Here is a 26,065-nt window from a genome sequence, read left to right on the forward strand (position 1 = left end):
GCAGGTGTTAGTCAATAAAGGAATCCATGGGGGGATAGAATACACGAATGAACCAACGATCCTTTTTCGTTGGGTAAGTATGATTCATGAACACCATAAGACTGAGTTTAGTCAGGGGTGGCCATCTATAATCCGTTGGATGACTCAGACATACCTAGCAGCGGTCTAACACATACACATCCTCTCTGGCTATCTAAAAGGAAGGGGAATACTAATATAGAACTCAGTATGCACCCGTACCCCACAAAATCATCAATATCCTCAAACAAAGTTCTACTCTCTGTTCCCACCTCATACATACCCTTGATATGATGCTACCCAATATCCAAAATTAATTGAACTAAGCATCATGTTTAGGTCGCAGGGTATAACTAAAAAATTTAACAATATTCGTAATTAACACAAATGCCATGAATATATAATATCTTTACAATACATGCTATAACTAACATCCTTTTAACATATCTTCAACTAAACTTTCTTTACAAGCCTTTAGTATATAACTAGACCATATTACAATGCTCATAATCAACACAAATCTCCTCCCTATGTAATATCTCTACAATACAGGGTATAACTAATATTCTCCAAACTTAACTCAAACTAAATATTTTTTATAAGTTTTATTTCATCACTATGCAAGAATATAATGTTATATATATATATATATATATATATATATATATATATATATATATATATATATATATATATATATATATATTAAAACCGTTTTCTTATTTATAGCATAATATCACAATACACTATAGGACTATAGTTTTATCCAACTTAACGGGATCTAAAAATCCTTTATACCTCTTAGATTAAAACATGATGTGACTATAATCCCTATAATCATAATTTCAATACTAACCATATCCAGACAACATTGTCATAATTCAATGTATATATCTAACACAAAATATCAGGTATTTAATACGCATTTATCTTTTTAAGTAATAATATTTTTCTTAAGATTATCATATAGTAATATCATATATTCACTTAACACGTGTATAACCATATTTGGTTCAAACAATGCATTTTATCAAATATTTGTTTAACATATATTCCAGATAATAACACATTATTTTATGTATAAACTTTCAACAAATATTTAATACTTTTAACAAATACTTTTATTAAAATCCTGTTAATGAAAGTAATTATGCACTCACCAGATATAGGTGAAAGACTCGTGGGAAAGTCAGCTCTTTGACTGACACTTTAGATTTTCCTTTAAAATGACCTAAACACGAATATTACTAAGTCTTAGTATTCATTCGTATTTATAAAGTTTAATCGTTATAATGTTTTTCTAAGATTTATTAATAATCCCAAAAGAAATATTGACTTATAGCTAATAAGAGTCAACCGTGTAAGATCGTATCAGAGGCAAGATCCGTTTGGCATATAAAAGATACACTATTTGGAAAATCCACTTTAAACACTTCACAGATCTGGCCTCGATATCATTCCCATAAGTAGATCGACCTGTATAACGACTGGTATTATTGATAAATCTTGTTTATAAATTCATAATAATGACTATGGACATAAATATAAGTTGTACTTAAAGCGTAATTGCAACTTAACTTACCTGATTTTCTGACAGAAGTTCAGAAAGTTCGCGGGCAGAACTTTGACACCAAATACTTCTTTTTGACGCTCTTTCTTTCATCGCAACACTTCGTCGCAAACATTTCAGGACTCAAAAGGCCAGAACTTTAGAGAGAGAAAGAGTTTCTAGAGAGAGGAACTCGGATGAGCAAGGAAATGAGAAGAATGTCACTCTATTTATAGGAGGTTGAACATCCACGTCCTTTGAGTATGGACCAAGTTTTGTCTGTATCTTCCGCGTACGAGCTCCATGTTTGACTTTCTTTATATCACTAACTTTGTATCAATGAGACTACAACTTTCATTTAGACTCATTGGCTAATTCTCATTCTATCTTAACTTTACAAATCTATATCGAATTTGCTACATCTGAAGAGTAGGGACCAAGTTTCATCCATATCTTTCGTGAACAAGCTCCGTTCTCGACGTTATCTATATCGAAGGATTCGTAATTTCATGGACTCCAACTTTCGTGTAGATAATTTTGTCTAACAAGTGACCGATCTTTATTCTGTACTTTGTGACACATACTTTTGTACTGTATCGTTATGAAAAATTATAATTTCCTCATACGAAGTCAGATTTACACGTTCTTTATATACACACTTTCCTTTTTACGGTTTCTACTACTTTCGTTTAGATCACTTAGACTGATAAGGAACCTATTTCTGATTCACTTTTTATGAAACAGATAGTCATATCTGTTTGAACAAGAAACTTAAGAAAAATCATAACTTTCTCATACAAAATCAGATTTAGGTTTTTTTATACTTATAGAATTGTTATTACGACTACTACAAATTTTGTTAATATTATTTATCATAAATAATTTTTTATTTTTAATGTTGTTTTATCGTTTAACGATAAATTTTATATTAAGATTTTCTACAAATATTATACACTAATAATATTTGTTTACGTATCGAGTAAACGATAAATATTATTAGTTCGTAACACCTATGAAGAACAATTAATATAATCAATTATTTAATTGTTTGATAAAATATATTATTATTATTATTATTATTATTATACTCTAAACGTTTAACCCGAATTTGTAGGCATTACAGTATTAGTTATATGTTAGGGTTAAGAAGGGTTTAGGGTGGAAATATGGATTCCCTATGGATCACTCAGGTTTGCTTTCCGAATTGATATTTCTACCATATGTCCGAGTTACAAGAAATTCAGTCTAATATAATCAAGAGGGACACTTACGAATCTAGGCACAAAAATATAAGCCAAATCCCTAAAAGAATTATGAGTTCGTCAGAAAAGATAGAAAGCTGAGAAAAGTGTGTTGCGGCTCAAAGAGAAGAGATGTATTTGTACTTGACAATTATGATTCTGGTCTTTGCAATTAGTCAAGTAATACGAGAATTAATGGTATGATCAATAGTTTCCAAAACTAATGAAGTTCACCAATTTTACCATAATCATGCAATGGAATTTTACGATAATCACCCTTTAAAATTCAGATTTTCCAAAACTAAATTAGTCGTATCTATACTTCACAGCATGACCACCGCTAGGGGTTCTACTCCTTGGACCCTGCAAGGGGGTGCAATCCCCTTGACCTACATCATTTTGTTGTACAGACTTATAATTCAATCTTATATATGTGTGCCCTCCGCATACACCAAACATATAACATAACGTACAAACTATAAACCCTTGGTCACATATTAGTTCCAATTCATAAAATGTCTGGTCTCACTAAAAACTTCAACAACCCGAGTGTGCACTTCGCACCCCTGTCTCAAAATACAGCTAAATGGAACTCAGCTTATCTCAAATGAAATATCGACTATACTAATTGTAAATGTGTTGATAACATTAAAATCACTAACATTTTCGGTTGTTAAAAAAATTTATGTACGTAAATATTTTTATTCAAAGTTTTAGCCGTGATTTCCCACACCAAGAATTTGAATTACGAATTTATTAACCGCAAATTGCATAACTTTAGAACCATATACATGATATAATGTGCCGAGCTAGTTATATATTATATTAACATTTTAGATATCTTTCTAGGCTAATCATGGCATGCACGTAAAGCATTGAAAATAACAATGCTTATTGTCACCAAACATTGAGCATCGTTGTATATATGGATGCGTTTTAAAAATGATAATGCCTTAGTGAATAAGAGCTCAAATAGTTATTTTTTCTCTGTTGGAGAAAAATGGAAATGCATTGGCGAATGCATTCAATCATGTGTTGATGACTTGGAGTTGAGTTGTAACATATGCATGCGTGCCCTCATCTTTTGTCTTTCAACACTTCCAAGGCCATGGTCGAGGAAGAAGTTCACAGCCAAGTATTAAACGACGAACCAGCAGAACCTACTTCGAAGATTTTAAGGTTCGCATATATATTCATAAAAAAAGGCATTTTAGTTCTTCTGAACATCATATTATTTTATGCTTGAGGATATTATAATTTATTTCTGTACACCCATGAAAACAGCCCATCATTTCCGAAGGAATACTTTTCCTTTGAATTCATTCAAATAATATTCTTTATGAAATCCACTCTCATTCCACTCTGTAACCACGCACCAGTTCCTTCCTCTGAGTTCTCTATTTCTTTAATATTTCTCACGACAAAACACACGAACTATTTTCAGTGAGTTATCTCCAGTGTCTGTTTCAAAAGCGGGCATGTGCATTATGGATGTAAATGAAGCAGGGCCTAGGGATACTGATACTGTCATTGTAATCAATCATGAAAAGATTAAACAAAAGAAACAACCATCAAAGATTCAAGATAATGGAATTCATGGAGCAAGAGAAGCAGATAACTACTGTAATCCTCTTCGCAGACAAGTACTTCTACATAAGGTTACTCTCTCTCTCTCTCTCTCTCTCTCTCTCTCTCTCACTTTCTCTCTCCCTCTCTCTATATGTATATATATGTATCTACTATACCGAGTTAGAGGCTTAGGATTCAAATCATGGATTAAGCTCTTAGATGATAAACCTTAATTTGAGTGCATAAATGTCATATATCTTAATGCATTTTCATGTTTATGGTTTATACAAGTGGCCTAGTTGGGGTTAGTTGATCATGTGTAACATTCCGAATTGTTTTGATGTCGGTCAGTTTCCACATAATATCAAATGCTTACTAGAAAATGTCCGTTCTTTCTCTTGTTGATTTGTAAACTTAGTGTTCTGCTTTTCCACGTATTTTTAGTGCTCTTTTAAGCTACTCATCTACTTCATGCACACCTTATTGAAGTTACATATATTTATCGAAGTGTAAAAAGATAGCATTTGTCAATGCTCATATACAAAGCAATATAACGTGGGTGAAAAATTTATGTTACGGATTCACATTGTTTCAGAATGTAACATTACATGGTAATTTGTTCATAACTGAACGAAACTAAACCCTTAATTACTTCATTTGTGATTTGCACCTGTAATGTGGTTGAAGATGATAAATTTAGTTAATAATCGCAAGAATGATTTACTTTTCTACACTGGAAGTACATTCAAAGGAATTGCGGTGCTAAGGAAAGGTAACGTCGAGTTACCATTGACATTATAATCCCAATACACAAAATGCTTCAAGATAAACCCCATCAATGCCAACCAGATCGATTTATGTACAATGATTTTGTGCCCGTTAGTTACCACAAATAAATCAAAATCACTTGGACCATCAACTTTTCCATTATGAAAGATTCTCAAACTTTTTTCCGGACCACAAAAGTTTTGAAAAAGGTTAGGGAAAAAGTCACCAAGTTGTAAGTATTATATCATTTACACCAAATTATAAGATACAACTTAGCAATTTTTTATTGGCTTGAGTCGGATTTGTACTTTTCAAGTAGTTTTTATTGTTCTCTAAGCAATTTATTTTCCTGATTGCAAAAAGTTGGTGGTACATACCAACAAAGTTTGCTTTTATTCGGTAAGTAGCAATTATCATAGTTAACTTTTTCCCCGTTTAATATATATAACTAATTATGTGTACATAAACCAATGTAACTAGCATCACATGATTCCCATCTTTCCCAGTTTAATTTCTGAAAAGTAAAGTATGATTGTAAATGGCCATACAAATTAAGCTTATGTTGGTGTACCAAGAATTATTGTAGGTTGATGCAAATTTAGTAATAGTTTAATTAAAACAACTTTTAATCTACTCTTTAATCTATATTTCTACATTTTTGTCCAAAATGTGAATTGGACTCTCAAGTCTCAACCGTAGTTGCACATTTCTAACAAAACCAAATAGCACCAGAGCACATATGGTTAATTAGGCAATAATTTACTAAAACTATAATTACTTTGATTACCTTTATGTTCAAGCCATGAGGGGAACGAATCCATGGAAGTTGCGTTTGGTGACCTTGTGGTTTATACATGTAAATGACCATTGTTCAGTTATAAACATATGTTCATCTCTACCACTTGGGTTTATGATGACTTGATAAGATATGTAAAAGATATAGTGAACAACCCATTAACCCGTGTTCAAATTTCGTCACTACTTAGCCCTTGTGACTGTGAAGGTTCATCTATATTAACTCTGCGATATTAGGCATATAGCCTCATGTTTCCGGTATGAGATTAGTCGGTGTTCTAAAGTGACCTAGAAACCCTTGCTAGAAAAGTCCATTTAAAAAAAACATATGTTTACATATGAACATCAAAATGACTTATGTTCAAAAATGAATATGAGTCATTTTAACGAGGTTTTGTGGTTAAGTTGTATAATTTGATTTTATGTTGAACCAAACCATATATATATATATATATATATATATATATATATATATATATATATACACACACACGCACGCATATACGTAAAGAGGATTGGGAAGGAGTGAAATTAGGAAAGAAACATTAATACTATGTCCTATATTCTAATAACGACACGGTAGTTTTCTTGCGAAGTATCCAGTGTTTCACAAAATAACAAGACATATCCATAAGAAGTACCATTTTAATTTTCAGACATATCACATATGTTTAGTAAGGCTGCGACAATAGAGAAGTTGAAGCTTATGTATGGTTTCAATCGACCTTCATGATACATGAAGAGATGGTTTGGGCTAGAGAGAGATTAGGTTTAAAGAGTTGCATAGGTGTAGATTGGTTGATCAACCTCTAGGTGGAATATTGTTGCGTTGTGGAGTATGATCTATGTTGTCAGCTATAATGTAGTTCTACGATGCTTCAGCAGAAGGTTCGTGATATTTATCAAAAGTTCTATGATGCTCAATTTTGTGGTGTATGGTGCCAAACAGTTTAGTTGTAGTGCTTAGAGCATAGGGTCAGACCTGATGGTGATGTTTTAGGCTTATACGTCATGGCTTACAAGCAACTCTAGGCAATTTTTTCATTATAAGTAGATCTCCTTGTACATTTGTAACTCTAAGCAGCAAGATTGTGGCAACTACAAATCTAATAAAAATATCTTTAGTTCACATATGGATCACTCTGATCGAGTAAACCATATAGATCATTGTGTTCTTATATCACATCTATATTATGTGTGTTTATTGAAATCTTATTCCAAGCACAAATCTCATTTGAGAAAACTATATAATTTAGGAGTAGATTGGGGGTCTAAAATTAGTATTGCAAATGATCGATTGTTAAACATGCAAGTACGACTAACCTTTTGTATTATCAATCGTTTATTTGATCGTTCGCCTTTAATTAGACTTCATTTTGGTCCTCTATTTCTTCTCAATATTCTTGTTTGGTATCTTTATCTTTTGTGTTGGTTTAATCATTCAATACTAACCTTTATTACTACCACCTTTGTATGCTTCTCCATCTTATGGTCGCTCCAAAAGAAATGTCGTGATCCTGCATTCTAGCACTCTGGTATTTAATTTCTTTGGCATATGACGTAGGGTATATGGTTAATTTTGAACTTAGAAATTTTTGATACTTCCCTAAATAATAGATTTAGATTCTATACTAATAAAATAATAGTTATTTTGTCATGTGTCATCATATTACACATCTTAATTAATATGTTGCCACTTGTCAATATATTAGTTCTTCATTTTAAATTTTTTAGATCTCCTCATTAATGTGATGCTATTTGTTAATGTATTTATTCTCTATTTTAAAATTTAAATTTTATATTAATGTTTTTATTAATTCACAAATAAAAAATGTCTAATATATATTAAAAATTAATTTTACATATTTATTTGAATCAACGATTATAATTTCGCATAACTAAAAAAATATATTTTAAATTAATAATTTATTTAAAATAATTGATTAATAATTTTGAATTTTTATTATAAAAGTTTAATTAATTTTATAACCGTGGTTCCCACGAGTTATAAACTAGTATAAAAATAAAAGTATACATTATAGTTTATACTACAACAATTACATAATGAATAGAAATAGTATTATACATCTATTTTCGATGACAATATAAATAATTTTCATTTTTCAAAAAAAATATCATATATTTTCATCCTCTCACTGTAAAATATTATACCTAATAAATACATCCACTATCGATGGTTTAATGAAATGTTTGAATGAGATGAAAAACCTAATTAACATCCAATAGATGAAACTCAATTATAATAAGATACCAAGTTTATATTCAATTTATTTGGAGATTAATATTGATCATTGAATTGTTTAATGAGGGAGAAAACAATTTTTTACTTTTTGTTTTTGAATATAGAGTTGAACTTGATAGTGTTAAGTCATTGAATTAAATGGTAACTTTATATGAAAAATGAAATGATTCATATGTCAATTCAATAAATTTAAAAAGTGTTCGATGCATTATTAGTATCCTTAATTGTTTGGGATCTTCATTTTTCTCTCCTTTTAAGAAATGTTCCTAGGCCGTCATAGTTAAGTTCATTTATTGTCATTATCAATATCAATTGGATTGTAAATGAATCGTTCAAAGAAAAATTCGTTTATTTTTATTATTTGATAAATAAATGAATATTAACAAGATTTTTTGTTTGAACAGTTAAACGGACAAATACAAGCAATATTCTTATTCGTTAGTTTGCATTCGTGAACATTCATTAATGTGCACTCATTTATGTTTGTTAGTTTATGTTTTATTATTATTATTATTATTATTATTATTATTATGTGATAGGTTTTATTGGTTATAAATCTACGCATGAGGCGAAAATTATTTAATTCTTAAATTTACATGCAACCTATTTGGATCTATGTTTTCTTTAATGATAACAATAAACTATGAACATCAAGAACCCTAATGATAACTTGTTATAATCGAAATATACATAGGATTAGGGTTACATATCTCTTGATTATTGTTGCAAAGAATCACACCAATATCCTTCTTGAAAACCTTGGAAAACAAGCACCAAAAGTCTAATGTCTCTAATGGTTTGTACCAAAAACACTAGAAACTCTAGAATGGAGAGGAGAGAGAAAGAAATTTCATTCTGATGCTTCTTAGGAAGGTCATGAACCAAAATAATGAACCAAGGGGTCCTATTTATAGTTTAGGTAACTTGCAGGTGAAACTATATTTTAATTAATTAAATAATAGATTTAATCTCAATTCAAATTCTTTCTTTATATGCATCTATGACGCTTCCAAAAACTCTAGGAATCAAGTTAAAATCGTCCATACTATGGATGGTTCTAGAATTGGTTCTTTTCTTCAACTATTAAACAATTACAATTCACCCCTTGCACCTTTAACTAATTCCGATTAATCCCAAATTAATTTTAAATTAATAATTAATTAATTCTAATTGATTTCGTATTAATTTATTAACCATATAAATTAACAAATCAATTATTTAACTATTGATGTCATGTTAATTTGTTAATCAGAAATAAAATTAACATATCAATTATATATTCTCAATTAATATATTAATCACATAATATATTAACAAATCATTTCTCTTTTTCTTCTTCTCTCACACTCTCTCTCCTAATATCATTTCTAGCTATTCCTGGTTATGAGGGCAACCCAAAAGGACATTACTTATATTTTCAAGTTTACACCAATTTAATTATTAGCTTTGCACTAGTACAGAATTGCGCTATGACATCGGTTTTTGAAAACTAGGTCTTCTCGGTTTTCATATTTCTCTTCGCTAAAGGTCATAAACTAATTCACATGATTGTTTCTATGACACTTTACTAAAAATGAGTCACCATTGCACACCAGACTTCACACATTCACGTCAATTTTACATAAAAAAGTGACAATTAGTGCGACGACCTTAAACGGTGGTCAAATGTCCTCTTTTTATAATGGGTCGGTTATTAAGCGATACAAAAGGTATTGAGGTTTCATTTTAAGTGATTTAAATCTTATAATGAAATTTATAAACTGAAAAACCTTTGACAAGTCATGCCACGATCGAAAACCATGGCCAAGTGTCATCTTTTAAAACGGGTTTTCTTATGTCATTTGTACATTTACCTTGTTTCAGGTATTATGTGAGACGTAAGACATAAGGTGTCGAAGTTTCATTTTAATTGATTCCCTTTACTTATTTAGTTTAGATAAATATTAAACAATTACATTCACCCACTGCACCTTTAACTAATTCAAATTAATCCCAAATTAATTTTAGATTAATTCTGATTAATAATTAATCAATTCTATTTGATTTCTTATTAATTTATTAACCATGTAAATTAACAAATCAATTATTTAACTATTGATCTCATGTTAATGTATTAATCACATAAGAAATTAACATATCAATTATCTATTCTCAATTAATATATTAATCACATAATATATTAACAAATCATTTATCCTTCTCTCCTAATATCATTCATAGGTATTTATGGTTATGAAGGCAACCCAAAAAAGACTTTGCTTCTATTGCAAGTTTATACCAATTTAGTTATGATCTTAGACACCTTAATCTAACAATATGTTATTTAATATATATATATATATATATATATATATATATATATATATATGTGTGTGTGTGTGTGTGTGTGTAATATAATAAAATATGTATAATTTAACTAGTGAGAGTGAAAGTGGCACTTCTAAACGTGATCTAAGTTTTAAAACCTCTAGAGTTCATAAAAATATCAAAATTGACACTAATAAGTACGATCCACGTATGAGAAATGTTAACAACGAGCGTTTATGATTCTTGATTTGGATGTTTAGGCTTATATATATGTTCATTTATGTTTTTTTGAAGTTTGTTAATTTATGATCGTGTGTAGCGATTCGTTTAGCAACTTAATGAACATAAACGGACAAACATGAACAAAAAGATTCGTTCGTTTATTAGTTCGTATTTGTTTGTATAAGTAATCTAAACAAATTAACAAACGAACACGAACAAAAAGTTTGTTCATGGTTGTTCGTTTAATTAGTTGAACAAATGAACGAACATGAATAAACTTGTGCTTGTGTTTATTTGGTTTGTTTACAGCCTTAAGATTATTAATTAATACATGTATATTTATGATCATTTCCGGTTATAATTAAATATTTTGTTTCCTTTCTAAAGAAAAGTTAAATATTTTTTCAAAATATGTGGTCTATAAAAGGTTAAGTTTACTTTGTGATTGAGAAAAATTGATATATTTTGAATTTGTTTGTGTTGTAGGTGGTTGAAGAACTAATATTACTAGGAACATCAGCATGTCCAGTGGCAACAACCACCTTCCTTGTATTTTCGAAATCCGTAATCTCCATGCTCTTCTTAAGCCACATGGGAAAATCTGAACTAGCAGGAGGTGCTTTAGCCATTGGTTTTGCAAATATCACAGGCTTCTCAATCATGAAAGGGCTATGCATGGGAATGGATCCCATTTGTTTTCAAGCCTACGGGGCCAAAAGATATTCAGTTGTTAGCCAAATCTACATTAAAACGTTCTTTCTCCTCTTGCTTATTTCCATTCCCATCACATTTCTATGGCTAAACATCGAGCCTGTTCTACAAGGCCTTGGTCAAGACCGTGTTATCACAAAGGTCGCAGCATCATACTTAGTGTTCTCTCTCCCAGAACTCCCAGCCTTAGCACACCTTCTACCCTTACGATCCTTTTTGAGGACGCAAGGGTTGAATTCACCTGCCACCATTTCTGCCACTTGTGCTACAATCCTACATCTCCCTATAAATTACTTTCTTATTAGTTATTTAAACCTAGGGATGAAGGGTATTGCATTGGCATCCACATGCTTCACATATAACATGAATATCGGGTTGGTGCTATATCTTTACCTATCAAAAGTATCAATCAAACCTTGGGTTGCAACAACCAACATGGTGTTTGTTTTGAAAGGTTGGGGGCCATTGTTGAGTCTAGCCATCCCCAGTGTATGTTCGGTTTGTTTGGAGTGGTGGTGGTATGAAATCATTCTTTTTCTTAGCGGAGTGCTAGAGAACCCTGAGTCTTGTGTAGCTGCAACTGGGATCATAATGCAGCTAACAGGAATCGTCTATGTGTTACCATTTTCTTTGAGTATGAGCATATCACAACGCGTAGGACATGAGTTAGGAGCTGGGCAACCAGCTCGTGCACAATGGGCTGCAGGAGTTGGGATTTCAATCGCATTTATATATGGACTTGTAATCTTTGTAATATATATTGCTTTGAGAAATGTTCTTGGAATATTGTACACTCATGAAACACAGATCCTTATCTTGCTTTCTTCAGCACTACCTGTTATGGGCTTCGCTGAAGTGGGAAATGCCCTGCAAACGGCGGCTTGTGGGGTGTTGACTGGTTCAGCTAGACCCAAAGTTGGGGTGAGGATAAACATAGCTGCCTTTTACCTTATAGGACTTCCTATGTCAATTGTGATGGCTTTCATCTTGAAGATGGGTTACCAGGGATTATGGCTAGGGTTGGTTGCATCACAGGTTGCTTGTGCGTTGTTAATGGTGTATACCTTGATAAAAACTGATTGGATTAATGAATCTAAGAGAGCAGAGGAACTAACATTGATTGTGAATAAGGATGATAAAGAGTCAATAGAACTTGTCCCTTGATGTTAAGTCTTGTATATAGTTGTTCCAAATTGGGACTTTTTCAGAGTGCTATTGTTTTACACTTCCTGTTTAAAGCTTTTTGTAACATTTTATTAGAGGACATTACTATTCTTATTTTAGTTTCTGCTAGATGATTAATTGGTTTATTGATTTTGATTAGGAGTGGAAATAGAGAGGAAAACCGTACTGAATAAAGTATTTTTATTTTTTTTAGCATCGCATATCAGTGTTATTAAACTTGCAATTGTTCATAAGAGATGATCAATCAATCTTTTAGTATTATAAGACCAAATATAACTTGTGCAGCAAAAAAAAAAATATTCTTCATTCTAGTAGCACCATTGTCTCATTTGAGGTCCAAACATCCTAGTTCCAACATAATATTTAGTTATTTGTTCCTAAATTCTGGCTAGTAGGCTAAATTTGTGGTGCTCTAAACTGTTTAAGTTTTTTTAGATATACAAAAATGCCAATGAATTTAGTAATTGATCCATTTTATTTGTTAAATAAGGCATTTTTACAACCTAGGCATGATCAATAAAAAATACAATTTGATAATTATCTCTATATTCATCTAAATTCTTATTCATTCGATTTTAATATTTTTATCAGCAATACATCAATCCTATGATGTACATGCAAACCCTAATAGCTTTGGATCTAGTTTGTCTAATGAACAGGTAATTGATAATCCAAAGCCATAAACCCTAGATCTAATAAACTATAACTGAAATTAGGGTTTAGATCTTACCTTTGATTGTTATATAGTAATAACAATCAATCCTTGGCTTCAGAAAGCTTAGTACCTCAAGTGTTGCACCTTTAATGGAGTCACAAACACCACTAAGCAACTTGGATGAAGAGGGAGGAGAGAGGAGGCACAAAAAACGGCTAGAAACCCTAAGGGAACACTTAACCACGTTTTTGGGTCTCAAGGGTTCTTTAAATAGGTAGGCAATTAGGGTTCTTTAAATAGGTAGGCAATTAGGGTTATCTAACAATGAAACCCTAATTTGACTGCTTAAGCCCTAAGCAACCCATGGACCCCTTCTGGAACATGCCTTGAACGATTTCTAATGGGCTTCCCCATAGAATTCATCCAACCTATTATTCCAAGGTGATCCATAGCCCAATTGCAATTATCTTATAATCACAATTCCAGTCCCCTAAGATTAATTAATCTCTTTTAGCCACAAAATTAATTCTTTATTAATTCTTGACTAAGATTAATTAAACCATATGATTTCTCCTTTAATATATTATTCTCCTAATATATTAATAAATCATAATTAAACCTTTTTCTCCTTAATTCATCCTACATATTGCTATGGTGAAGGCAACCCAAAAGGACCATGCTCATAATCGGGTCAAGTACATACCAAAATAGTTATGGACTTAGACATTAATCCAACAGTCTCCCACTTGATAAGTCTAATAACTATTTTGCATAACTTCAGAACCTGATCAACAATCGTAGCTTTCAAAAGCCGCTGTCAACTCTGATCTTATCAGATACGCGTGTCCTTTAGATAAGGAATTATATATTCCTCCATTCTCAAGATATCATATAGACACGAGACATGGATTTAAATCATTCTCTCTGTTTATGTATTGTTTCTCGACATCTGATTTATGACGACTGACAACAGACTATAATTGAACACATCAACTTAGTCTCGGCTTAGCCAAGCGCTTAGGGTGTCATCACTAAATCATCGAGGGGCCCACATATATCGCTTTTATCCCACCTTGGGTAAAAGGAATGGATAAACTTTGACTCAAATGCTTGCTTGCACCTACTAATCGAATCGTACACAACAATAAGTTTTATAACACCAAGTTACTGGTACGTTTACTTATCATCAATGTGCAACCGACCAACAAATAACAACTCATATGTCTTAGTTTCAAGAATATACAATGTTATCGTCTCACTAATCACCCGTGATAAATCCATGAAGTGATTCAAGTGAGCGTGGGTTTAATCCAATACTTTAATCTTATCAAAGCACTCATGAACTCTGCAGCAAACTTGTGCTATGTCTAAACACTTTAGACAATCTACAGACAGATTCATGACAGTCTTCCTTCATACCTACTTCCAACGTATGACCGACTGTGGAGGTTCGAATAACCCAGTTATTCTGGAAGTCAAAACATGCAAAATGAAATACAACAATAATACTTAATCCTATATGGCCCCAAAACTTTTGAGCATCAATAAAACATTTTTATTTAAACACCATATTGACTACTCATTATTCATTGTTTAATGTTTCAGATAATCAACTTATTACTTGAATTACAACAATAGTTTTCCCATGCTCCAAGCATGCACACTATGTTACCTATGATCCTTACTTTGTGAAATAGATCAACTGAAAACCTTTCCAATGAAACTCATTTCACAATTCCCAATCCTCATCATTAGTGTAAGAATACCAAATTCTTGCCACTTTTGGAATATGTCAGATATAACATTTTATGCAATGATCCTTTCGTAATGTAATAGCACAGAAGTCACCAAGACTTGGCTAATGAAATTCCAAGGTATTCTATCGGAAATTGTTACAATAAAATTCCATAGAAGCGAATTCTCACATTCAAAGTACATTCCTTTGAACATCCTTCTTGCATAAAAGTTTCTAATCTAGCCATAGACTCTCAATATCCAACTCCCAATATAGAAACATTTCCATATTTTTCATATGACAACTCATTCTAAATAGAGTCTTATTTATTCAAAATAATGTCAATATGGTCCATCCAATACTATACTTCCAACTACTCACAAGCAACAAATCCTTAGCGAACCTTATATCGTCCTTTGATAGTTGTTTAATTATTTTAGCCAAAACTTTTCTAGTCCTTTTACCCTCTTAATGTGCTAAGCATTTGGAAAATTTTAGAATGATCAAACATTATAGCATATGCAATCGATCCTATACCTGAAGCGTATGGAACACGATTCATAATGTCTCACATGAAGACGTGATACTTTACCAGTCTTCTGCTATAATATTTCTAATTGCCATGTTCTCACAATTTTGATTATGAAAAGGGATGTCGTAATCATAACCAAATTTTGAGAATGCAATTATCCTTTCCATATATAGAATTTCCTCATGTTGAACCATTCCAACACAACATTCATATATATTTGAATAAATTTGATTAAAATTCCACAATCTAAGCCTTTAGATTTGAAATGAAGTATAATATTATCTCCCTTAATTATAGCAAAATAACTTTTCAACCGCTGCAACTTTGCAAAGTGAACCTTTGTTTTCTATAATTAATATTGCTAACTTGTAATACTTAAAATAATAATAATCATGCTCCCACTAACACAATGATTATTTCCATACAAGCATAACACTTATGCTCCCACTAGCTTTGACATGTATTCAGAAAACACTTGAACTTCTAGAAAACAATGCTTATTGAATTCCAAAGTCCATATTTCTAATACTAGATGCTTCGATAATCCTTTATCTAAGCTTCTTAAACTCATACACCTTTTCTTAGATAGCTTATATGTGCGCCTAAACATTTTTAGAACTCATGTTACTAAGTCTCAAAATGTTCAGACTAATTGCCAAATCTCACAATTCGAACTATGAAGAGGGATGCCGTAATAATGAATGCCCACCATGTCTTCCAAGCAACTCACCCTTTCATATCAATGTACTTTCCATTGATCAATGTGCTTTGTCTTTATGCATTCAAATGAGAACTCATAGAACTCACATGCATAATTAACTAAATTGGAATGGCACTGAAAAAGAGTATGTCCTCCATGATAGGCTTTAAACCTCAAGTCGTGTGCTGGTGATGATCAACTAGATTTAACTCTTGATTTGTTCTTGAAACCTTTCAAGACCATTAAGACTCCCACTGACTCCTTGACATATAAGATTCTCTTGACCAGAAACATTCCTTGACAAAACAAATATTCAAGAGTTAGTGTAGTTTTTATCAAGACTATTACTTCACATAATTGGTTTTAGTTGGTCTTTGTCTTATCCAAGACATCACAACTTACCAATCTCAAATGTGCAGGAATAAGAAGACTTTTTCCAATTCCACATTTGACGGGTGTTATAAACCTACTAAAGATGTGTCACTCAATTCACAATCTTGGAGTATAAGTCTAAGACTTGATATTGGAATGAAGTATGATTGACTTCTTGATTTAACCATTTCTATTATTCTCGATTCTTCTTCGTAGACATACAAATGCACTAAAGCTCGTCTAGAGGATCAATTGAGATATGGTTCATAATCATTAAGACTTATCATAAAAAACAATAAAAGGTACTCTCCCTTCTTCTTAAAATGGAGAAACTTTTATCTTTCTGCCTACTTGATTATTCTTTATTCGTTCTGCTATCCATTGAAACTCTTTCAACCAACTCAGAATTACACTTAATCTTATAAGTATAATCATATTTACTAAACTTTAGTAAATCATGACGAATCTTTATCACTCTTGTGGTGGACTTGATTAATGTACAACCTAGTGTACTCGATCTCTTAGTCCTTCACTTGACACTTTGCCAAAGATTTAGTCTAATTTCCAAATATGAAGTCTCTCATTCATCACGCAATGCATGTTGCATGATTCCAAGTTTCTGTCCAATTGAAACTTAGGCGATGAGAAACTCTCCCTATTTGGTAAATTCTCGACATTTCACAAATAACATAATCAAGAATCACATCCGATTCAACATTACTAAAATTAGAAATACATAAACATCCATTTTCACATATGCCATTGCAAGGATAAATAAATAAGACGAAATCAAAATTCATTTTATTGCGGAAAAACTTGTCCTTACATTGCAATTCAAATGAAAACTATGCTATTTCAATTTCTAAGCAATCTATTCTAACTCTAAAGTAGTATCTCAAAAATTCGATCTTCAAGCAATGCGATTGAAATCCATTTCTTCACAATTAGATTCAGCTTACTTCTTCCCTTAAGCTTCCTCTCTTTTCTTCGATCCTACAAAACATTCAAAATGTAATCTTATCACATCATGTATTGAAAATCAAAGAATAGGAACTTATAGAGTTAGTTATTGGATTTTACCTGAAGTAGAGCCATACGTCTTGACTCTCCCATCTCTTAGATCTCTCAGGTAGTTTGGGCAGCTTCGTCTCCAATGCCCCTTTTCTTGGCAATAAAAGCAAATGGACTCCTTTGGTACAACACATGAGACAATCTCATGCTTAGTCCTTTCTGCACTTCCAATGTTGCCAGTGTCCATTGAAGTTTGGGAGTTTGATTCATCAGACAAATTTGCTTGACCAGCACGCCAAATCATTGCTGATTCAGCAGCTAAAAGCAAATAGGTGAGATGAATGAGAGTCACGTCACGATCCATCATATAATACTCTCTAACGAACTCATTATATGATTCAGGAAGCGACTGAAGAACCCAGTCAACAGCCAACTCACCTTAAATCTCGACACCCAACATCCTTAACCTGTCAATGTGTGACTTCATCTCTAAGACATGTAAACACAGGTTTCCCATCTTCGTGTTTACTTGCCAAAAGGGCTTGAGTGAGCTTGAACTTTTCAAGCCTTCGAACTTGTGGGTCAGGGAGAATAATTGGAGGAGGTGGACGAAGTGAAGCATGATCTCTGGTTCCTCGATCATATCGTGGAATATCATCTCCATTTGGAAAACTTGTTCCATGGGATTTGGGAAGACCATTGTAAGATTCAGACATCTACAAAATGGGAGAAATTTAGGTCAATTTGATTAGAATCCTTGATGTAACACCCAAATGAAACATCAAGGCTAGGATCCAACATAATACTCTACAACCTAGAAGAGGGATGCCATAATCTAGTTGCAGAATATTTGAAGGTAGGTAAATGACGATTTACCAATTTCCACCATGAAAACGAAAAATAAATTTAAGTTTTAAATGAATTGAAACTCCTAGATCTTTTGAGATTCATTGAACTTTTCAATGGCTTGTTTAATCTCGATTATGCCCTACTATTTGCGACTGGGATGCCGAGGATCACAAACAAGGTGTGAATAACCATGCGAATGTACATGGTGCACTCAATGCTACTATCACCTAATCAATGTGCCAATTAGCCACACATGCTCCATTGATCTATGATAAACATCGAGTCACCCTTCGCTACCAATGCCAAACCCAAATTAGTGTGTCGGTTAACCACACACGCTCCACTAACGTCTCGGCAAGGGTACAAAGTGTCATTCCATGGATTAGCATACAATTTCACATTTTGCCTAAAGTAACTATGATTTGGGAATTTTAAAAAATATTTAGTTACTTTGTATGTCATTATACTTATAATGGAAGGTTTCTGTCCTATCCTACACGTTTGGCTAACGATCCTCCACTAGTCAAGAGTGCGGTGGGTAAGAGTGGATACCCATTCAATCGCCATTTTATAGGCAATTTCCTTAAACACCCCTTATACACCCCTTATATATATATATATATATATATATATATATATATATATATATATATATATATATATATATATATATATCACTACTAGAAAAAACAGCCTTTTACGACGCTCATTGCGCGTCGTAAAAGGCTCAGACGATGCGCAAATGCGCGTCAAGGAAGACCCTGTCATAAAGAGAGACAACGCGCTTTTGCGCGTCGTCTATAGACGGCGCGCATTTACGACGCTCATTTATGACACGCAATTACGACGCGCTTTTACGACACGCATTGCATATCAAGGAAGGCCATGTCATAAAGGAAGACGACACGCATTCGTGTGTCGTAACCTTACGACGCGCGTGTTAATGACACGCAATGCGTATCAAGAAAGCCCTTGTCAAGAAAGGCCATGTCATAAATGAATATGACACCCATTTTTGCGTATCATAATTTTAAATGTTTAAAAAAAATATTATTTATAGATTTACTAATTTTCAAATTAAATAATACATTAAAAATCTCATAATACAAAATAAAATACCATAATGAACAAAGATAATTCATTTCACTAATATGTCAAATACAAATAATTATTCCAAAAGTGAGTAAATGTTATAAAAAATGAACTCATTTATATACAATTGCATCATCACGACTAATCGGTTTTATAATCTCAAAGTCATCAATGGAAGTGCGGTCCTTATTTCCGGAATGTATAGGGCTGGTTCTCAAGCTCCGTACCACATCATCCTCCAATGGAGCATCTTCATCGATAACCGTGCTTGCGATGTCAACTTTTTCATCATCAACCATCTCACAAATCTGCAAATACTTCTCCCTGCTTGTAACAACTAATAATTAACATTTATGATTTATGATTTAACAAACACACACCTCATAAAAAACATGTTTATTATAAAAATGTTATCACCGAATAAGCTTCTCTATGCGTGCTCCAAATGTCTCAACGGTCAGGGCATCAAACTTTCTCCGGTCGATCATGACTCTTAAGTCATCAAAACACATCAGCAGATACGACAAAGATCGATCATCATCCAATGGCGTATTGCCAACACATCGAGCAATATCAGCAAGCTCATTCATCTACAAATATTTCAATATCAATACCTATATCTCATAACAAATAAGAACCTATTACCTACCTGTGGAAGGTCATCATGTTCAGAATAGGCACCCTTCCCTGCCAATAACAAGTCTATCTGGCTGGTTTTTGGTGTGATCAATGGCGACCTAGGAGTCATGCTGCAAGCAGATGATGTGGTCATTCCTTGGTCAGATTTAGGACCAAAGCGGGTCCTACATGACATTGAGGGGTGAGCTTTAAGATCATCCATCGATACAGAATTATCGCCTTGATCAGGAAAACAATCAAGCATGTCTTCTGAACCTCTACGTGACCAATCACTAAGCTTAGGGGACATGAAATCACAGACTTCGGTAACACTTGAACTTGCTTTAGCAGCATCTGGACTTCTATTATCCTTTTGTGAAATCAACTCCATTAACTTCTCTAGGGTTTCAGCAACCCTTACAAGCCTTTCATCTACACTTATACCTGTCTGATCGCAACAATCAGCAATCGCACAAATTCTAGAATGTTCTTCCACATGTAAAGTCAGAACCTCCTCTTCACAAATCCGAAAAATGATGGAAGTTTCATCGGAGATATTCGGTTGATCCCCCACCCCCATGAAACTTGATGCTGATGCTTAAAAGAAGTACTTGATTGTGACTGTGATTGTGATTGTGCATGTGAATCTTTAACAGGCGATGGCTTCATAGTAGTAGTAATCGGATCCACATCTTTTTCATTGGCTACCCTCTCAATAATAGCATCCAACTTTATATCAGTTTGTTCCTTCACCACAACTTCTTCTTGGGGGCTTTTCGGTCCAGGTCCAGGAGATGGGAATTTCTTCCAAGAAGCCATTCGGTCTCTACCCGAGTCCAAGTTTTTAGGTATTTCTACAGTAGGCGGAGATGCAACATTTGCAGGATGTTGTAGTATAGGTTTTTCTTTCTTAGGTTCCAGCATCTCGTGTTGTTCCTGACTGAAAGATTTTCTTGATGATGATGATGATGGTGGTTTTGAGGGTCTTGGAGGAATACGTTTATCTGCTGAATGAAGGGATGGACGGAGTTGAAGAACCAGTTCATCTTCATCCAATCCACTTTCTTTATGGAACTGCAGGAGCCTTGTACCTCTTGTGAGTATGAACATCATTCAGGTGTGAAGCTGTTTCAAGATACCCATGGGGAGCTCTTGGCGCCTGTCGTCCAGTTCCTGAACAATCCCCTCACACTGCAACCAAAACTCTCCAAGAGATATCATGGCACACCTCTGAGCCAACATCAGTAAGTCCTATAGAGTTTCCTGCCATTACGGTTGACTCTCTACATTCTTTTCTAGAATTCCAAGTAAATCCCCAGCAAATATATGAAGATTAGCATCCACTTCTTCCTTTGCTTTGTCAAACTTACCCCGTATCATTGACAAAACCTCCTGCTCCCGCTCACATAAATTAAATTTATATCAATCAGCTATTTATTTAATACAAATATACAATAAAGGATACATAAATAAATGCCTGCCTACCTCTACGTTATTTAAACCTCGAGATCTTCAGTTTGTGACTATCAACAGGCTTCTAAGAGCATTCCCATTGATGAGAGAGTCTTCTACTCTAGTAATCATGCCCGTAAACCTAATAAATATGAAGAATAATCACCTAAAACGTTGTGAAAACTTCAATTAAACATTGTGGTATGCCATTATGTCAACAGTAAAGGATTTAATTCTGTTGTTTGATTTGTAGACTAAATCGATAACATTTGACATATCAGAGGGAGTAAGGTTGTAAAGTACAAGTAGGGATAAAAATGTAGTATTTGTATGAGAAAATGAGATTTTATCTATTTTAGGTGGAATATGAGCTAAGTGTAGCAAATCACATTATTATATACTTTCTTATACTATTCAAGAAAACTAAAAACCATTAAGTAATTGAAATCACAGTAATAAGTCATCATTAAGATTGCTTCACTTACATTTTCAAGGGTACCAAATTCATTTGACTTGTATGTCTCACTACAATACGCATTACACAATGCATGTCCATTAAATGCTTTGTTTTACTTTCTTATACAATGTGATTATATTTATGATATCTTAAAAACCCATACTTACTTCCCAAGTTGATGTCATTTCTGCATCAAAATCTTCCCATCTAGCAGGTGTATTTCTTAGTCAAATCTGCATTCTTCCCCTGTGCCACATAAAATTGATTACATGTAAATGCAACTTCATCAAAACATTGTATTATACACAAGTACAGGCATATATATATATATATATATATATATATATATATATATATATATATATATATATATATATATATAGCTCGTTGTTGACAAGCATCAAAAACTCTTCTCTCTCCCTACTCAAATTGTCAAACACTGCACAAATTAACAACAGAAAAGTAAGAAAAACAAAAAAAAAATGCACAAATTAATCAAATTGTTTCTAGTTTATCCTTACAGATTTATAAACTAATACAGCCAAAGCTCACTGACTTTACAAAGATGCTCTTGTTTTTCTGATGCACATGTTCTTGCTTCTTCTTATGCCTATGAGGATGTTATATTAATCATCTCCTCTTATAATGATGTCATATCTTCCTCATTTCCAATAGGTTCTTCTTCTTGGCTTGCTCATCTTCCTTTTTCTATTCTTCCTCGTGTAATATCAATTACATATTATGATTCTCTTTAGGCCACTTATATTTAAACTATACGCAGTAGACCAACAAATCATTAAAACTATTTGTGCCAAATTCCCTGAAACATAAAAAAATATAGAAGACAAAGTTGTAAACAACAAATAATAAAATAGAGGAAGTTGTTGCTTTATTGCAGAAAGAAAAACAAAACAGGAAGGGATATACAGTAGTTAGTGACAGAAGAAAATTGGAAAAGAAACCTAACCTCCTCATGATGTGGTAATCATTAGAAACTACTATCCATCTTATTTTTCTTTCCATCAACTGAACTTAGTGCAATGTTTTCTCCATATAAACCTGCCCAAAGAGGAACACCTGTATGATGAAGAACAACCAGAACTTCAAAATCCCTAATAAGAACATAAGTAACAAAGAGAAAATGACAAAAACCAAACAAATATGACTTCTTTCACTGTCAGAAGAACCGAACATTTCATCAAACAGTTGGTGGGCATTATGTTACTCCAATAATTGGTTCCATACAATTTCAATATGTCGATGCATCAAATTCCAAATATAAATGGAAATAAAGAAAGTGTTAAAGACCTCAGATCTCTCATTTCCAGATTGAGTACATAATTAGGTCCCAATAATGTTCGTCGTTTCAACATCGGTGAATCACCACCAAATTACTTTGATAAAAAAAATGAGTGAGGCTTAAATCGAAACACAGTACTTAAAAATAACAACCTAAATTACCCCCAAATTGGAAAACTAAACAAAAATTAACAAAGAAACAGATGAATTTGACAAGACAAATGCATATGGGTCTTAATTAAAACGCACCTTTCAGTTTTTCTTGGTTGTCTTCTTGTTGAAGAAATGGATAGAAGACTAGAAGATAAGTTTTCTTCGATTTTATATGGATTGAAAGGAGTTGGATAAGAAATAAGTGTGGTTCTTGATAGCGATGTGAAGCAGTTCTTTACAGGATAAAAAGAAACTAAAGTAGTCACAAGATAAGGTATTATAGGAAAGGCAAGGCGAGGTGAGTGACATAGTCGATTTTTGGAGAGGCCAGCGAGCACTGAGAGTATACAAAACATATTTGTTGTTGTTCAGGGAGAAGAAAGAAAGTGATCGGTCTGGTAGAGCAGTGATGCCTTCTTTCTCGCGTGTTTTAACTTGAGCGACAATGCTTTCATACAACAAAAACACCGTAATCGGAAACCCTAGCTCCCCATTTGTCCCATAGATCCTTTCTTCCATATTTCACAGTGATAACTCATGGAATTCACAGAACATCATTAGGCCAAACCATGGAAAAGAGAAAAGTAGAAACGAAGGAAGATGAGAACAGGGCGGGGTTTTCTAATTTTTAAGGATTTCATTTCCCGCTTAGCTATTAAAGGTTGGCGGTGCGAGATCGGAGGTTGGGTGGTGGTGCGATGCTGCTACGAAGACCAACGCCCTAGGGCTTTTTCTTGCTAATCGGAAGAGGCGTGGGGGTTTAATTTTTGGGATCCAGTATAGGCGGGTGAAATCCCGCTTAAAACGCGTGTTTCATTAAAAAATTATAAAGCGACACTCTTAGATGACACACATTTTATGAAAGGTGCCCTCCGCTTTTTCTTTTTTTTCTTTTCTGACACTAATTTTAGGGCACGCACAAATGCGGTGCCCTCTATCCTTCATATTTTGCAAAACTGACATTATTTTTTAGGGCACGCACAAATGCGTATAGTCTATCAGCGCGTGTCATTGTTTGCGCGTCATTAAAGGGCTTTTTTCTAGTAGTGTGTGTATATATATATATATATATATATATATATATATATATAGCGTGTATTTTACACTTTTAAAATACTAGGTGGTTTTATTAACTTTCTCTTTTAATTAAACTTTTAATTAACTTAACAAAACCATGAGGGTGTAATTTGAACTTTTCAAAATACTAGAGTTTTAGAGTTTAAATATTACATAATTAAACTATTAATCAAAATTTTAAATTCCAAAACTTGAGGGCAAGTTTTGAAACATTTCAAAACATTAGGTTTTAGAATTTAAATATTTCAAAATTAAACTTTTAATCAAAAATTTAAATTCCAAAACTTGAGGGCAAGTTTTGAAACTTTTCAAAACATTTGGGTTTAACTATTTAAATTTCAAAGAACAAAACTTTTAGGTTCAAATTTAAACTATAAAACTTAAAGGGAGTAATTTGAAACTATTCAAATAAGACAATTATCTAATTTTGACCTAGTCAAATATATTGTAGGATAATTCATCAAATAACTCAAATAATTAAACATTATCTTATAATGTAACAAATATTTGATTAAATGGTAATTATCTACTATTTTGGTAAGGATATTCACCCAAAATCAATAAAAATCGGATTTTATTAATTAAAAACGTTTATGGTAAGTATCCCAAGCCAAAACAGCAAGAAAATCGCCAAAAAACGCTGCCAGACCCTCGGACTCGCCGAGTTCATCAACTGACTCGCCGAATCAGTCAAGCAGAAGGGCAAAAAACGATTTTTTCAGCCATTACACTATCAAATAAGCATCAATTCCCTAACAAACAGCCCTAGTCTCTGATACCACTGAAGGGTTTTAAGCAATACATCAATCCTATGGTGTACATGCAAACCCTAATAGCTTTGGATCTAGTTTGTCTAATGAACATGCAATTAAAATCCAAATCCATAAACCCTAGATCTAATAAACTATAACTAAAATTAGGGTTTAGATTCTACCTTTGATTGTTATATAGCAATAACAATCAATCCTTGGCTTCAGAAAGCTTACTGCCTCAAGTGCTGCACCTCTAATGGAGTCACAAACACCACTAAACAACTTAGATGAAGAGGGAGGAGAGAGGAGGCACCAAAAACGGCTGGAAACCCTAAAGGAACATTTAGCCATGTTTTTGGGTCTTAAGAGTTCTTTAAATAGGTAGGCAATTAGGGTTATCTAACAATGAAACCCTAATTTGACTGCTTAAGCCCTAAGCAGCCCATAGACCCCTTCTGGAACATGCCTTGGATGATTTCTAATGGGCTTCCCCATAGAATTCGTCCAACCTATTATTCCAAGGTGATCCATAGCCCAATTGCATTTATCTTATAATCACAATTCCAGTCCCCTAAGTTTAATTAATATCTTTTAGCCATAAAATTAATTCTTTATTAATTCTTGACTAATATTAATTAAACCATATGATTTCTCCTTTAATATATTATTCTCATAATATATTA

At 32.9% G+C, this 26,065-nt stretch overlaps 1 protein-coding gene and 1 pseudogene across 1 annotated transcript; one reads left to right on the forward strand and one right to left on the reverse strand.

Annotated features, from left to right (window-relative positions):
- Positions 1-4,182: 4,182 nt before the first annotated feature.
- On the forward strand, positions 4,183-12,760 carry LOC145051773 (protein DETOXIFICATION 53-like). Its single transcript, XM_078999589.1, has 2 exons — positions 4,183-4,466; positions 11,219-12,760. Exons 1-2 carry the CDS (start codon positions 4,287-4,289, stop codon positions 12,605-12,607), a joined length of 1,569 nt encoding a protein of 522 aa, XP_078855715.1. The 5' UTR covers positions 4,183-4,286; the 3' UTR covers positions 12,608-12,760.
- Positions 12,761-19,652: 6,892 nt separating this feature from the next.
- LOC145050714 (putative serine/threonine protein kinase IREH1) lies at positions 19,653-24,072 on the reverse strand (annotated as a pseudogene).
- Between the last annotated feature and the right edge of the window lie 1,993 nt (positions 24,073-26,065).

Source organism: Lactuca serriola, chromosome 5, assembly GCF_051521515.1.
Source record: "Lactuca serriola cultivar US96UC23 chromosome 5, Lser_US96UC23_V15, whole genome shotgun sequence".
Classification (NCBI taxonomy): Eukaryota; Viridiplantae; Streptophyta; class Magnoliopsida; order Asterales; family Asteraceae; genus Lactuca; species Lactuca serriola.